General features: G+C 33.0%; 1 protein-coding gene across 2 annotated transcripts in view; it reads left to right on the top strand.

The window, feature by feature from the left end:
• Positions 1-14,839, top strand: part of LOC140436521 (sialin-like) — a 40,725-nt gene that overhangs the window by 3,543 nt on the left and 22,343 nt on the right. The window contains exons 3-4 of one of the 2 annotated variants that reach the window (XM_072525406.1): positions 4,774-5,007; positions 12,968-13,142. In XM_072525406.1, coding sequence (XP_072381507.1) covers positions 4,774-5,007; positions 12,968-13,142 — 409 coding nt within the window. The remainder of the gene's footprint in view (positions 1-4,773; positions 5,008-12,967; positions 13,143-14,839) is intronic. The other variant, XM_072525407.1, reaches the window with a different exon arrangement.

Here is a 14,839-nt window from a genome sequence, read left to right as displayed (position 1 = left end):
GATATTTCTTTCCTGCTGTTGTATAGCTGTATTTACGTACTTTAATTTTTGGTTAACGTTGTTTGTATCGTTAATTTGTTGCTGCACTGAACGGAGGTTTTCATTTATTTCTTCTCCTGTTTCTTGTCGTATATTTTTGTTTCTAAGTTTATTTAAATCTAGTGCCTTTCTGTGTGGTCTTCTAATCTTTTTTGGTCTCGCCTTTATCACAGTAACTACCGGGTTATGATCTGAGCCTATATCAGCTCCTGGGTACGTCTTAGTACATTTAACAGCATTATGATACCTCCTTGCTATCATAATGTAGTCTATTTGATTTCTCACTATTTTTTCTTTGGTATGTTGTGGAGATGTCCATGTATATAACCGTCGAGGAGGTAATTTGAAAAAGGTATTTGTTATTACAAAGTCTTCACTTTGGCAAAATTGAATCAATCGATCTCCTCTGTCATTTCTGTTTCCAAGCCCATATTTTCCTACTTGTTCTCCTACTTTACCTTGACCCACCTTGGCATTAAGATCGCCCATTAATATGTTAATGTATGGAAAGACTGACTTAATAAGTGAAGACTGAAGAAGAAGAAGAAACCAATGTATGTAAATAAAATAAAAAAAGTAAAGTTCAATAAACATTGCAAAATTTAATAAGGTATAAAAATAAGTGATGAAAAAATCGACTTATTTTATCAAAGCAATAAGGCAGATTAGATTAATATTGTATATCATATGTGTAAGAAAAATAGAATAAAAATCAATACTGTTAATTATAAAAATACAAACAATTATAATTAATATAAGGAATATAATAATATAATGTGTAAAAAATTACCTGAAATTTATGGGGGGTGAAAATTATGTCATCATTATTAATACTGCGACAGACTATTCGAGCAAATTAAAAAAAAGTAAGTATTTAGGGTGAATTTTAAATGGACTCAATTTTTCCGAGTTTTCCCATATTTTCCGGCCAGTGAAAACTATTTAGCTATTCATGTTTCGACGAGCTACCCCAGAATAAAAAAAAGAGGCTTGCAGCTGCAAAGGAAGCCGAGTTAATGTAAATTTTTCCTACGTGTTGCAATTTGAAGTTCCGATGCCGAAAAAAAAACGAAGCTTAAACAGATATCCTCTCCACTTTCCTATGTCGATCTTTCGAAAGTACCGTCGTTTCGAAAAATTAGATAAATTTTATAGCTATAAGTTTCAATATAAAGTTTAGATTTTCGTTCAAAATTTGTGCAAATTTTACTTCTTAATGTTTATAAATAATGGAGATATGATTTTTTTAAAAATAGTCACTAACTTCGTTCCTATTGGCCATAGAAGGTTTTTTATTTTTTAATGTGAGCTTTTTAACCAGCTATTCAATGGTTGTACGTACAAGTCTGTAGCTTGAAAAATATAGAAGTTATTACAATTGTTTATAAGTAAAAAACATACCCCTTTTTCAAACGTTTATTTTGTAAATAATTTCGATGAAAACTCAATATTCATTTAACTTCTGAGATAGTCTAAGTCTTAAAGAATCCTATGAAATTTGTTGAATATGTCTAGCATCATGCATAGGGCAAGCTTAATAGTTTAAATAATTAGCCTCAGGGATAAACAAATTAAATAACTTATAAAATATTTGACTGATCGGGGGGAAATTTTGCACAAATCTAAAAGATGGTAATTCCTTGATGTTTAAATGTATTAATACCATTTTATTTTGTTAATAAAAAAATTAATAAAATTTATAAATTAGTGCAAAAAAACTGCTTTCTTGCAAATATCTCTGTAAATTATTTATCAATTTTAATTAAAAAAACGGGAAAATAAAGATATTCTTGACATAAAAAAATGGCATAAATATTGTTTATTTAAAATATAAGGGAAAAAATTTATAGACAAAAAATCAAATTGTGACCAGAAATTATTGCTTAAAAAAACGCAAGGTAAAATTAGGAGTATCTTTTCATCTATTCATCATCTAGTATCCCCCACCTAGGTCTTAAAAGCTTCAGATATCTGCGAAACATTTTTCCACCTATTTTTTTAACCAAACTGGACTACTTGGTAACTAATATCCCTGCTGTTGCAGACCATATCGTCCTCTGAATACTATAACTAGGTAATTTTTTCTCAGGATATCAATTTAAAGTTTTGAGCAGAAAAAAATTACAAAATGATGGCAGAACTTGTACTTACTTTTGGTTAAAAAATGGTATTATATTAAATGAGCTAAAATCTTTTTATTGGTAACAACCAAAATAGTATAATTTTTTGAAACAAATTTGATAAAATGCTAGATATCCACTTGTAGCTCTAAGACAAATAGACAAAAATCGACATATATGGTTCTAATACGTTAATAAATATTATTGTATAAAAATACAAATAATTTTTTTTAGTTCAAAGTAGTACAAGACACATTTATAAACATATTAATATAATAATTATATAAAACGCAAGTTACTAACTCTTGCTTATTTCACTTTCAGAATCTGCGTTAGATTTTCCGCGTGTATCCCCCACAAAAGAGAGGTTTTCGTAGATGTCTATATTCGTTTGAAAGTGCCGGAGGATTCATGTGAAAGAGTGATGTGAGATCATTATACTTTGCTAACTGAATCAGTATTTTAGATTGATACAAGGGTCTCAAAGAATTTAGTGAAGTAGCTCTAGTTTTCCTTATGCAGTTTAGAACTCTGAAATCGAAAAATTGATTTAGAAACATGCAACCAACACATTTTCTGCCAACGCACTGGTTAGCCGTTCTCATCTTCCTTTCTAAAAATCATATTCCTTTCTGCATAAGTTTTCCAGTCAAGTATTTGCTCCTGTATCGGTACGGTTTATCACCCTTTCGTCTAGCGCACCTAGCAATAGTTTTCCAGTCTTGAGGCCAGTTTGCTTTACCAACCCTTTTTAGTTCCGTAGAAATTGCTGAGTGCATATAATCGCTATTAGAGCCATTTCGCTATGTTCCACCGTTAAGAACATGAGATCTATATTATTCACGTGTGAAATCTCTTGTACAGCCGTTAAACACATGCCAGCCACAAACTTATTAAGGTTTTGTCCTCCACATCTGTCACTAAAACACGAAATTTGTTAAACAAAATTAGGTAAAGATTTGAAGAAGCTGTAAAGACAACTAGCAATCTCACAGCTGCCACGTTTACCTTCAACTTCTGTCCACATAAAGCAATCTTCCTGTTTCGAAATAACATCATAAATAGTAAAATTGAATGTCTTCAGACATTGTTTATAAAATAATGCGTTATTGGTAGAATCACTGGTACAAGAAGAACTTGCTGAAGGTCGAAATTACAACTCACAATTTTTCCATTAGAGTTTTCGTGATTTTTTTATCTCGATCTCTATCTTTTGCTACTAAATGTGCTTGATATTGGGCGGTCTTGTCATTTTTAGGGGTATTATAAGCCATACAAATGCGGCACTGATCTTTTCTTGAACGGTAAAACCCAATGTTGTATTCTTCAGTGAAGACTTTCATATAAATAGAAACACTAGCAACTTCTTGATTTTTCTCAGCGCATTTTTTTTATACATCGAGTACATTAGAGTTATATTTAAATCAGAAGATAAATATTTTCGCTGGGTTTTCGCACAGCAGTAATGCGAAGACATTACTGGGAACTTCTCAATGTGACATCTTACAGTTTCTAATGTTTCGGGTCGTGTGACTTTCGTTATATGCTTACCCCTTTTGTCCTCTAAACTTGTATTTTCTTTCGTTGTATGCTGCATGGCAATATCTATGACCTCTTTTTTAATTCCAAGTGTGTTAACAAACATTGTTTTAACTAATTCTTGTAGTATTTTGTGGTAAGAAAAACGTTACCGTATTGTTACGTCTTGAGTTTTCCTTATTGTGCCATTTTTTGTTGTCTGCTCGGTATGGCCGTGGATCAAATTCCTTTTTCTTACATACGATACGAGGAAGGCCCCAAATGAGATGAACAGATGATATCAAGAAGCACGTGGGCTCTAGGTGGATGACTATAGCGACAGACATAGATGAATGGAAAAGGATTGGGGAGGCCTATGTCCAAAGATGGACCGAAGAAGGCTAATTAGATATGTACGATTCGAGTCCATAGTATCTCCTAAAAACCATCAGCCTCCCCTCGTGCGAGCTCTTTTCACTACATTTTCGTCTACAGCTAATTGGACACGTATCTTTCATTGCAACTCCTGGTATGTTTACCCGTAGCAGAAATATGCATTTCGCCTTGGACTATTAATGTTGACTTAATGAGAAAGCAGGAAGCTTTTGAGATGTGGCTTTTTAGGAGAATTTTGAAGATACCATGAACCCATCATATTACGAAATGATTTGGCACAGAATGGGAAGAGATTCAGAACTTTTGAGCACCATTAAAAAGAGAAAGACAGCATATTTGGGGCATATACTTAGAATATACTATAATATATAAAATAATTAGAGATAAGCACAAGTTTTTGCAGTTTATAAAGAGTAAAATAGAAGAAAAAAGAAAGTCCTGGTAAAAGACAAATATCCTAGCTGAAAAACATTCGCCACTGGACTGGGTTAAACACATAGACTTTTTAAGAAAAGCAGAAGAAACAGACGAATTTGAAGTGGTGATAGCCAACCTCCATTTGGGACGACATTAGAAAAAGAAGAAAAAGAAGAAAAAAACTTCTTTCGCAGTAGTGATTCTCTTAAAAAAGCTTATAATTTACCATCAACATTCATTCCCTTTTTGAATAATTATAATTATTTGTTATTTTTTTTTTCAGAAAAAAGAATTCGATTGGGATTCACAGCTCCAAGGCTTTGTTTTAAGTTCATTCTTTTATGGTTATATATTCACGCAAATTGTTGGAGGATTTTTAGCAGCTAAACTGGGAGGTACCTGGGTCTTTAGCTTTGGTATAGCATCCACTTCCTTTTTTACCCTCATTACGCCATGGGTAGCTAAAACAAATGTATATTTCTTTATAGTTATACGAACGATAGAGGGATTATGTGAGGTAAAAACTTTGTGTTTGTATTATTTTTATAATTAAAAAACAAACTTACAGTGAAGTAAAAACTTTATACCACTTAACAAAAAGAAGTTTTTACTTCATTGTAAGTTTTTTTACCTATGGAAATATAGCAAACCTATGGAAATATAGCAAATTTTCCATTTAAATAAAAAAATTATATTTTAGTATATGAGGCATCGAGAAGCCAAGGGGGGTAAGTGAGGTTTATCGCATTTTGAGAAAATGAAGGTTGAAGTTTAAGTGCTATAATAAATCCTAGATAGGTTTCTCTATTAATTTTTACATTTTCAAGCTATATAAGATTTTGTTTATTTATTTACCAAATTTGAAAAAAATATCAACAATAGTAGGTTCGCTACAAATTGAATCTTTGATAAGGTACAGTACTTATCCCCCTTGTCCTGTGAATAAAAGGTTAATGGTAATAAAAACCAGTTAGTTCAGATAACAATATATTTTACAAAAAAACAGATGGTTTAAGATTCATTGTCTGTGAAAAATATGTTGTCTTGCTGTTCAATATCATTGTTGTCGACAACTTCCTTTTTCTTTTCTTCCCGTTCTCCGGCTGAGTTGTTGTCAGTTCTTTGTAGAAGTTATGATAAATTGGCGTTATAAAATCCAAGAGATTTAAAAGATCTTTGTACTTGGCTCAATTGAATGGATTTTGTTGCCTCGTTTTTCTTTTAAGATCTGGAAATATTTCAGAACTTGGTGGTCTGCCCTTTGTTGACGTTCTTAGGCTTCTTTTGTCAAACAGAACATCGGTACCAAATGCTGTTTTGTTCTTTCTTCTTAGGGTACCTGTCCATTCCGAATGTTGGCGAACATTCTAGCTATGATGACTTTGTTGGTTGCTATACGAAATAGCTGTGCTGAGGTCTTTCTATACCATGCTCTCAGGTTAGCAAGCCAGGATATTCTTTTTCGTCCTGGGGCCCTTTATACTTCAATTTTACCTTGCAAAATGCATTGAAGTAGCCCGTATCTGCTTTGATTTCTCATTATATGTCCCAAGTACTGCAGCTTACTGCTCTTCACGATATTGACCAAATCCGCAGTTGTGTTCATCCTTTGCAGTACTTCTTCATTGGTGACTTTGTCTGTCCATGATATCTTCAGGATCCTTCTATACAACCATAGCTCAAAAGCCTGAAGTTTTGATAGAGTTTCCGCCTTCAATGTCCACGTTTTTACTCCGTACAGAAGCACTGAGTACACATAACATTTAAGGAGCCTTATTTTTGTTTCTAGGGTGAGGTCATGGCTCTTGAACACAAAACACATAGTCAAGAATGCACTTTTGCCTTTCCGAGGCGACATTTGATCTCTTGGGTATTGTCTCACGACTCATTGATTATAGTTCCCAAGTAGTTATATTGTGAGACACGTTAAATTCTCATTTGGTTCACATACAGATTTGCTCCAGTTATGTTTTCCTTGCTGATGGTTATTAGTTTGGTTTTGCTGGTGTTTATATCCAGTCCATATTTTCTACTTGTTTCCGTTATTTTGTACAGTAAGGTAAAAGGATCCTTTTTTTTAAGGCGGAATCATACCATCTTCTGTGTACCGCTAATTTTTGAAACAAGTAATTTATCAAGTGGTTCTTCTAAGGAGATAAAATTATCTGCCATATCGATAACAAGAAAGTTCCTACTGACTTTTGCCATAAATTTTCGCCAGTGCTCTGAAATAAACACCTGAGTTTCACTTGTTCTTTCGGGATTTTCAATGACGGCAAAATCCTGGTTGCATTCCATAAAAGAATGACCTGGCACAAAAAAATGGTGATCTATGGACTCTATAGATATTTTGGCTACGACATAAGATCCAAATCGTATGATAAGAGCACTTTTATTCTGTCCTCCGCAATTATCGCTAAATGTGGTAATATTCTTAACAGCGGAAGGTAACATTTCAATATATTTAAGTAAGCAGGGTGCCACTTCCTTGCAACCTCGACCACTCTGCTCCTCATGCCACATAAACATTGTGGCCTTACCACTTTTAAAAGTCACTTAAAACGAGTTATAGCTTTAGTTTTTAATGTTTTAGCAGCTTCAGCTTTCCTTAGATGCAGCTCCTTTTCAACTTTATATGTATTAACACCATCTGTTGCAATATTAATCAGATTCTCCAGTCGATCACATGTTGTGCAAGTATCAGTGTGGGGTTATTTAAATTTAATATTGAAATGGTGATTATATATATCTGTAAAATGAATCTTTCACTGGTTCAGTGTTTCTTTGTATAAGCCTCCTAATGTTGTTTCCAGGCTGCTTCTGTCCTCGTTGATCTTTTGGTGCCATACAAGAAGTTTTTTTTTCTTTGCTACCACATTATCAATTCTTTTGTTTGATTCACCCAGAGTGTAGCGAAAAAACGCTTTGCACACCCTCTCAGCAGATAGAATATACTCTGCAGTTACCTTTCTCCTTTTCACTGTATCTACTTTACTTTTTCTTACAAGATCTTTCAAACAAATTGCAGAAAACAAAAAAGATGTTTGTAAGTTATAGTTTCTCAGTTTCCAGTACTCATCAAATATCTCCTGGCACTTTGTTTCTGAAATTTTTGCACAGCACTGAAATCTGCACTTGTGATCATACTTCTTTAATGTCCTAACTGCGTGAAGTTTTCCTTTACTATCAGTATATTCTTTTCCAAAATTTCTCTCTCTGTGCGTCCTTAGATCTCTTCCACAATGCCCCCTTTCGAATCTTTTTCCTAGATTATCGTGATCTCTAACAATCTTCCGCTAATATGATGGGATAAGCATCGTCAGTTCTGTGGCTGGAAGGCAAAAGGGGATAAGTCGATTTTTTGCAAAATAGTGTTATGTATACCATTCGACAGCATTTTTGATTCTGCACAATCTTGGTAAAGAGAGTTAAGTGAAAGTTTACTAATTAAAATATTATTATTGATCAAAAAGGGGTAACTGGGCTACAATTTATTCGTTTCGACTGTTTTAAAGATATAACTCAAGATATCTTCTGGAGAGCAAAATAGTAATTACTAGTAAAATGGTATATGTGCACATATTTTCTAACATTATGAAATTAACTGAGAAGCAAAACGATTTAAGTCATGTTAACTTGAGAATTATTCGAAACGTGTGCTAGTAAAAGGCATTAAATCAAGATATCCCCTTTTGCCGGAATGTGATAGAAGAAATATATATGAAAGTATTGCTAGGATATACAAAGTTATCCCTTTTTGCAAGAATGCGGTGTCCACGCAAATCATATTCGTATCAGTTTCTTGTCAGTACTTGTCTAGATTGTGAAGAGACACACGCAAATTTTATCAAGGAACGTTCACTACGATGGCAACTCGAAATAACAATTATTATTCCTCCACGTGTGGTATAATTGTTGATTATTGATCACTACATTCCATATTCTTTTTTAGTAAAAGAAAATGTACAGCAAGATTTTGACTCTTTTACGCTCTCGTCTTTGACAAGACGAGAGCGTAAAAGACCCGGCCTATGATCACATTCAAGAAGACCACCATAGTGATTCTGACACCGAACAATGAGAGGAGAACAACAGGAGAAAAAGGGCTCAGATAAACCAAATTTTAAAAATAATGAAGAACATGGCCAACCAATGCACAAAATATTGAAACGAAAAGTAGGAAAAAGAAAAAATAGACAGGTTTTACGAAATACGGGTAAAGGATATGAAATAAAACAAACAAAGGAAATACAGTAAAGCTAGGCAGTCACAGTCACTGCGAGATTGTAGAAGAAAGTGTAAAGAAAAAATATTTGATGAACATAGATTATCTCTGTTTTAAAATTACTGGGGAATGGGCAACTACTATAGAAGGGTAAGTTGTATTGCCTCATTAATTCAAATTTCTGACAAGAAGATTACTACTAACAGAAGTGATACTGATAAACCTTTAAAAAATAGGGAAAAGTGTTTTACATATTTTATAGAAATCCAAGGAGGAAGAATCCAATGCTGCAAGGTATGTTTTTGTGCTACTTTTGACGAAAGTAATAAATTTATAGAAACTGTTACAAAAAAAAAAATGTCATCCAACTGTGGTATTTCTATGGCTGATGGCAGAGGCAGGCATGAACCAAAAAACAAAATTTCCGAATCTAAAATGGAACTCGTCTATAGCCACATATCAAAATTTCCTACCTATGAGTCTCACTACTCACGAAAACATACTAGTAAAAAGTATCCAGTAGCAGAATTAACAAAAGGTAAGATGTATCAAATGTTTACCCAGGACCTAACATCTGAACCGGTTTCTTATAAAGTTTAGTCTCAAACAATCGATAAATTAGGCTTAAAGTTTAAAAAACCAAGCAACGATACCTGTAACAATTGTGATATTTTTCACAATCATATTAATATCAGTAAGACAGCTGATGCAAGGAAAAAGCATGAGAATTTATTAGCAGATCATCATATAGAAGCTGAAACTGCTTACGAGTCAGAGATTAGACAAATTAAAATGTATAAACAGCAAAAGTCAAAAAATATTTGTATTTGACTTACAACAGGTTTTTCCTACTCCTTACTTACAAACTAATACCGTGTTTTACTTGCAAACGAAATTGCTTCTTGTTTATTTGAGAGTTTTGCTAATTTATCTTCTGAAATGCTTTCTGCTAAAAGGAATGTTAATAAAGAGAAAGAAGAGAGACAATAAGACTGAAATTTGCTGGAGAAATATCAAATGGCTAAGATACACCAAGGAATTTGGCAATATTAATTTTAAAACATCGCTTCAGGAATATCAGCCATTACAAGAAATAAATTTTAGAAGACAAAAAAGAAGATACACCCATCGATATCAAGAACATTACTTTAGATAATTTGTATTTAAGCCAAGACAAATAAGTGAAAAAAAAGTAAGCTATCTTTCAGACGATATTGAGTTAGTTGATGAGAGTGCAAAAGAATGTTATCGTGGACTTGCCCAAATCCCACGAAATTCACAAGATCTGGATAATACTGCTGACACAGATCCAGACATAGATAATTATTTTAGTGATGACGATTTTTAATAAAATATTCTAAAACAAATATTTGTGTAATTTATTATTTTAAAGAAACAGCTTCCGAAAAATATTTGTGTTCATCAAAATTTTTTTTCTTCCTGCTAAAGCTATTTTGTTCGTATTATATAGAATATATGTTTTTATTTTATGTTTAGAATGCGCCTTTAATCTCTTTCTAAGTAACATCTTAATCAATTGTTAATTTGTAAACGTATCATCAGATTGCTGTAGAAACCTCCATGTTTAATAAACTTTTTGAAAAAATTTACGTTTTATTTCTTGTTCTGTCAATGCTATATCCAGAACAAAATATTTTCTCTTGCTTTATTGTGGTTGCCCGTTGTAAGTAGAAATAACTGCAGTTAACACTACAGTGCACATATAATGTTAGCCAAGTTACTACCGAGTATAAGGGTATAAATCTACATAACCCCCTTTACCAAGATGATTTTATGTGCATTTCAACTATAACTTGACTTATCTCCTTATGCTTTCTTGAAATAGTTAAAAATAATAAATATCCTAAAATATTTTTTTTAATTTATCAAAATATTGGACACATAGATATTAATTTAAGAAAAAACACTTAAATATATCTAACAGAATGTAAGTCGGATCTAGAAATATACAAACGTTACTAATATTAATTCTATAAGGTAACAAAAAGACCATATGAATTAAAAATGTCTTTACTGAAAAACTTCCAAATTAGAGTTATCCCCTTTTGCCTTCTAGCCACAGAGTTGCAGTTTTATTGATAACCCCTTCGCTGTCACTTGAAGAATCTGTAACAAAAAGATGATCCTAAATAAACTTGATAATAAATAGAAATACACTTTTAAGTTAAACTGTATATGCTTTTATTATTTTTATAAATTATTGATGTCAGCTGGGCATCTTTTTAAAAATTATTTCATAGGACCCATATAACTTAGTAAGTTAATGTGTTGTGGAGATGTCTCGAGCAGTATTTTATAAAAATTGTGTATTCTTACCATCATCCAAAGCAGCTGAAGTAGATGGGCCAAAATTCCATCTTCTTTTTCTTCCATTTCCGTCCACATCATCACCAGGTTTATAAGTGTTACCTTTTTCGCTATCTGAAAATAAACAAAAAGTTTAGTTATTCTAAAGATTATAGGCCTCTCGTCTAAATAACAAAAACTCAGTATCCGTAAAAACCTTTTACGGATAAAACATTAGCGAGTAAGTATAAAAATTCACTTCATTTAAATTGCCGCTGCCGACAAGAACTAAAAACAACTCCTTCAACTATTATTTACATTATGTATATACTTAGTAGACAAAAAACCATGTAACACAAAAAAACTTAACATTTAACTCTATTTAACTCTATAAACTATACTTTGATAAATATGTTTAACACAAAATACTTTTTAACTATCAAAAAAATACTTTTTCAGTACTTACCATCAGAGTAGAGGTTATGTTCGGCAATATCATCATCCGTATTAACTACCTGTTACTATTTAAAATAATGACATGGTATTTTCGATTATGCTATGTAGTACACTGAAAATACTAAAAAACACTGTTTTGCTCTGAAAACTGTAATCAAACTAACCAGACCATACAAACACAAAAATGTGGCGCTAATCAATAATAGTGCTGTTAAGTTGGATGCCAACGGAGATAAGTACTACACATATCTTCCTTGGCTTCTAAAAATGTGTCTACTTCTATTGGCTTCCAAAGAAAACACAAAATTTAGGAGTAGTTAAACTTTTCACTGCTAGAATGCGACAACCGTTAGAGATTCGTTAAATCCCTTGGCCACAAAATTATCTTATATTTAAACTACACGACTCTACACTTAACTCAAAAACTTCAAAAATGTCACTTATCTCCCATGGCCTCTCGATGCCTTAATATTTTATATTTCTTTTTGGTGCCCAACTGGGAGCATACGAGAGCTTGAGGCAATGTGTAGCCATTGAACTACCTCTGAAAGTTGGGAGTCAATGTATAACAATAAATCTCACAACTTTCTTTGGGAGCCAATTGTTAGGCTTCGTCTAACTCAGTCTCTCAGGTGTGAAAACGTCTTATTTTAAATAATGTATATTAACTAATCATATTTATTACATAAAAAATAATTAAAGTTTTAATATTAAATAAAAACAAATCCTGCCTATAGCTGTATACAATAATTTTAAATTGTTACTTATGGCACTATTGGCTTCATTCAGATGACTGGATAGTAAGCTTCAGGATATTGAATGTAGTTGTTGGGGACTTCTACAGAATGCAACTAGTACAGTTACTGGTTCCAGATGCTGGTTTCCAGAAGAATTCAAGAAAATATTTAAATATATAAATCAATTTCGGACTGGAACATGTCTTTTTATAGATGAACGGTAATTTGAAAACAAAATTATATTTCCGCACTGAATTAAAACTGTCATCGCAGAAGAAGACACGTTAATTTAAAAAACCTTGAATATATAAGTTAAACACTTTTGTTGCAATTAGTATATTTAATTAAAAATTAAATTTAAAATCCAAAAAGGTCGAGTTTAGAACGTTTTCGGACTAATCGGTACATCTTCAGTGAACTTTGTAGCACTTGCAAAATAACCCCAAAACCAAACAGTTGCTGGGTTTCAATGGATTAAACCATACTTAAAATTGTTAAATTGTTTGGCTGTATGCCGATGGACTTGGATTGCTTACAGGGAACAGTCCCTACTCGAAAGAGTTCTTTTACATCCGAATTGTAGGAAAGTTAAATGCTAACTTTTTAAATTAAAACAAGAAAACGAATTAAGAGAGTTGTATCCTTGAATTATTTAGAATAGTTTTATTTGTCGACTTATGTATGTTTTGTTATTAAACAATATTTACTTTTGTAAAATTCTGTAGCGCATTAACTGTCAAATTATTTTTAAGGGAGTTACTTTTCCTGCAATGCAGGAAGTTTGGTCCCATTGGGCACCCCCTGCCGAAAAAAGCCGTCTAGTTAGTATAGCTGTATCTGGTGGCTACTTTGGTGCTGTAGTGGCAATGCCTCTTTGTTCTATTATTGCTTCCAGCCTTGGATGGGAGTATATATTCTATATATTTGGTAAGAGATCTTTATGCTTTAGACTTAAGTTTACGGCATATGTATGAGAAGCGTAAAAGGATGATAAAGTGATTAAAAAGAATAGACTGCCTACAATTTAAGTTTTATAGACTTTATACAGTGCTAGTCAAAAGTTCGTTCTCCCCCTCCTATCTTGTGAACGTTTATTATTATAATGGTGAAATTTAGAGGGAGGTAATAAACAGACATAGGTTTCTTAACTAGTCATAACAGGTGACGTAATAGTGACAGATGACGTTACAGCGCCACTGTGACAGATAATTTAAAATAGGACCTTATGGCAAGTGATACCTCGTTTTAAAGGTATTGAAAGTACCTATTCAGTCATTCAGCCGTCTATTGAACTGCTACATATTCACAGTTCTGCTCTACGGAATGGAAGCATGGACACTGACTGTTGCATCTATGAATCGGCTCGAAGCTTTCGAAATGTGGTGTTATAGGCGCATCTTACGTATATCCTGGGTTGACAGAGTTACTAATGTGGAGGTCCTGCGTAGAATGGGGAAAGAATGTGAAATTATCATGACCGTCAAAACTAAAAAGTTGGAATATCTAGGACATGTAATGAGAAATCAAGAACGTTACGGCCTTCTCCAGCTGATTCTCCAAGGGAAAGTAAATGGTAAGAGAGGACCGGGAAGAAGACGCATTTCCTGGCTTCAAAATTTACGAAAGTGGTATAACACGACTACCACTGAACTGTTCCGCGCTGCAATAAATAAAGTAAAGATAGCCGTGATGATCGCCAACATCCGGAACGGATAGGCACTTTAAGAAGAAGATTCAGTCATAATAATTTTGTTTCAGTTTGTAAAATTGTAGTTTCTCATTTATTATATAAATATTTAACAACCAGTTTTCATGTGTTCAAAATGTGCTTAATAAATGTGTTGGCGGAAATTGCCTTACATTCTTGAACAATTCGTTGTTTCAAAATGTCAATATTGTCGGGTGCTGTAGTGTAAAGTTTAGATTTCAAGTATCCCACAGCAAAAAATCTAATGGTGTGAGGTCCGGTGACCGAGCTGGCCATTCTATCGTACCTCGTCCTCCAATCCATCTACCACGATACTCCTCATCTAGGTTTCGTCTTACTGCACCATAGTGGTGTGCAGGAGCACCATCTTATTGAAACGTTATTTCCAAGTTGCCGAATTTATCTGGATTATCCTCCATAATTTCAAGTGTTAAAGGTTCAATTTAATTTTGTAACATCTCCAGATACACTTCACTGATTAAGTTAGTATTAAGAAAAACAGGTCCAATTATGTGGTTTCCCAAAATACCTGCCCAAACATTTATTTTTTTTTTAAATTGAGTAGTGTTTGAAAGTGTTTCACGAAAGACGTGAGGATTTGTGTCCCTCCATCTCTCACATTGTGTGTGTTAACATTTCCATTGAGAGAACAAGTACTTTCGTCACTAAAACAAATTGTTTTTATGTAATCGGGATATCGGTATATAATTGAAAATTGAATGTAAAAAATTAGTATGGTTGGATAGGTATTTTCAATACCTTTCAAACGAGGTTTCACTTTCCATAAGGTTTTATTTAAAATTATCGGTCACAGTGGCGCCTTAACGTCATCTGTCACTATTACGTCACTTGTTATGAGTAGTTAAGAAGCCTACGTCTGTTTATTACCTCCCTCCAAATTTCACTATTATAAGTA

Source organism: Diabrotica undecimpunctata, chromosome 3 (assembly GCF_040954645.1).
Source record: "Diabrotica undecimpunctata isolate CICGRU chromosome 3, icDiaUnde3, whole genome shotgun sequence".
In the NCBI taxonomy this organism is placed as follows: Eukaryota; Metazoa; Arthropoda; class Insecta; order Coleoptera; family Chrysomelidae; genus Diabrotica; species Diabrotica undecimpunctata.
The sequence above is the reverse complement of the archived record's forward strand: the minus strand, read 5'-3'. Positions and strand labels throughout refer to the sequence as shown.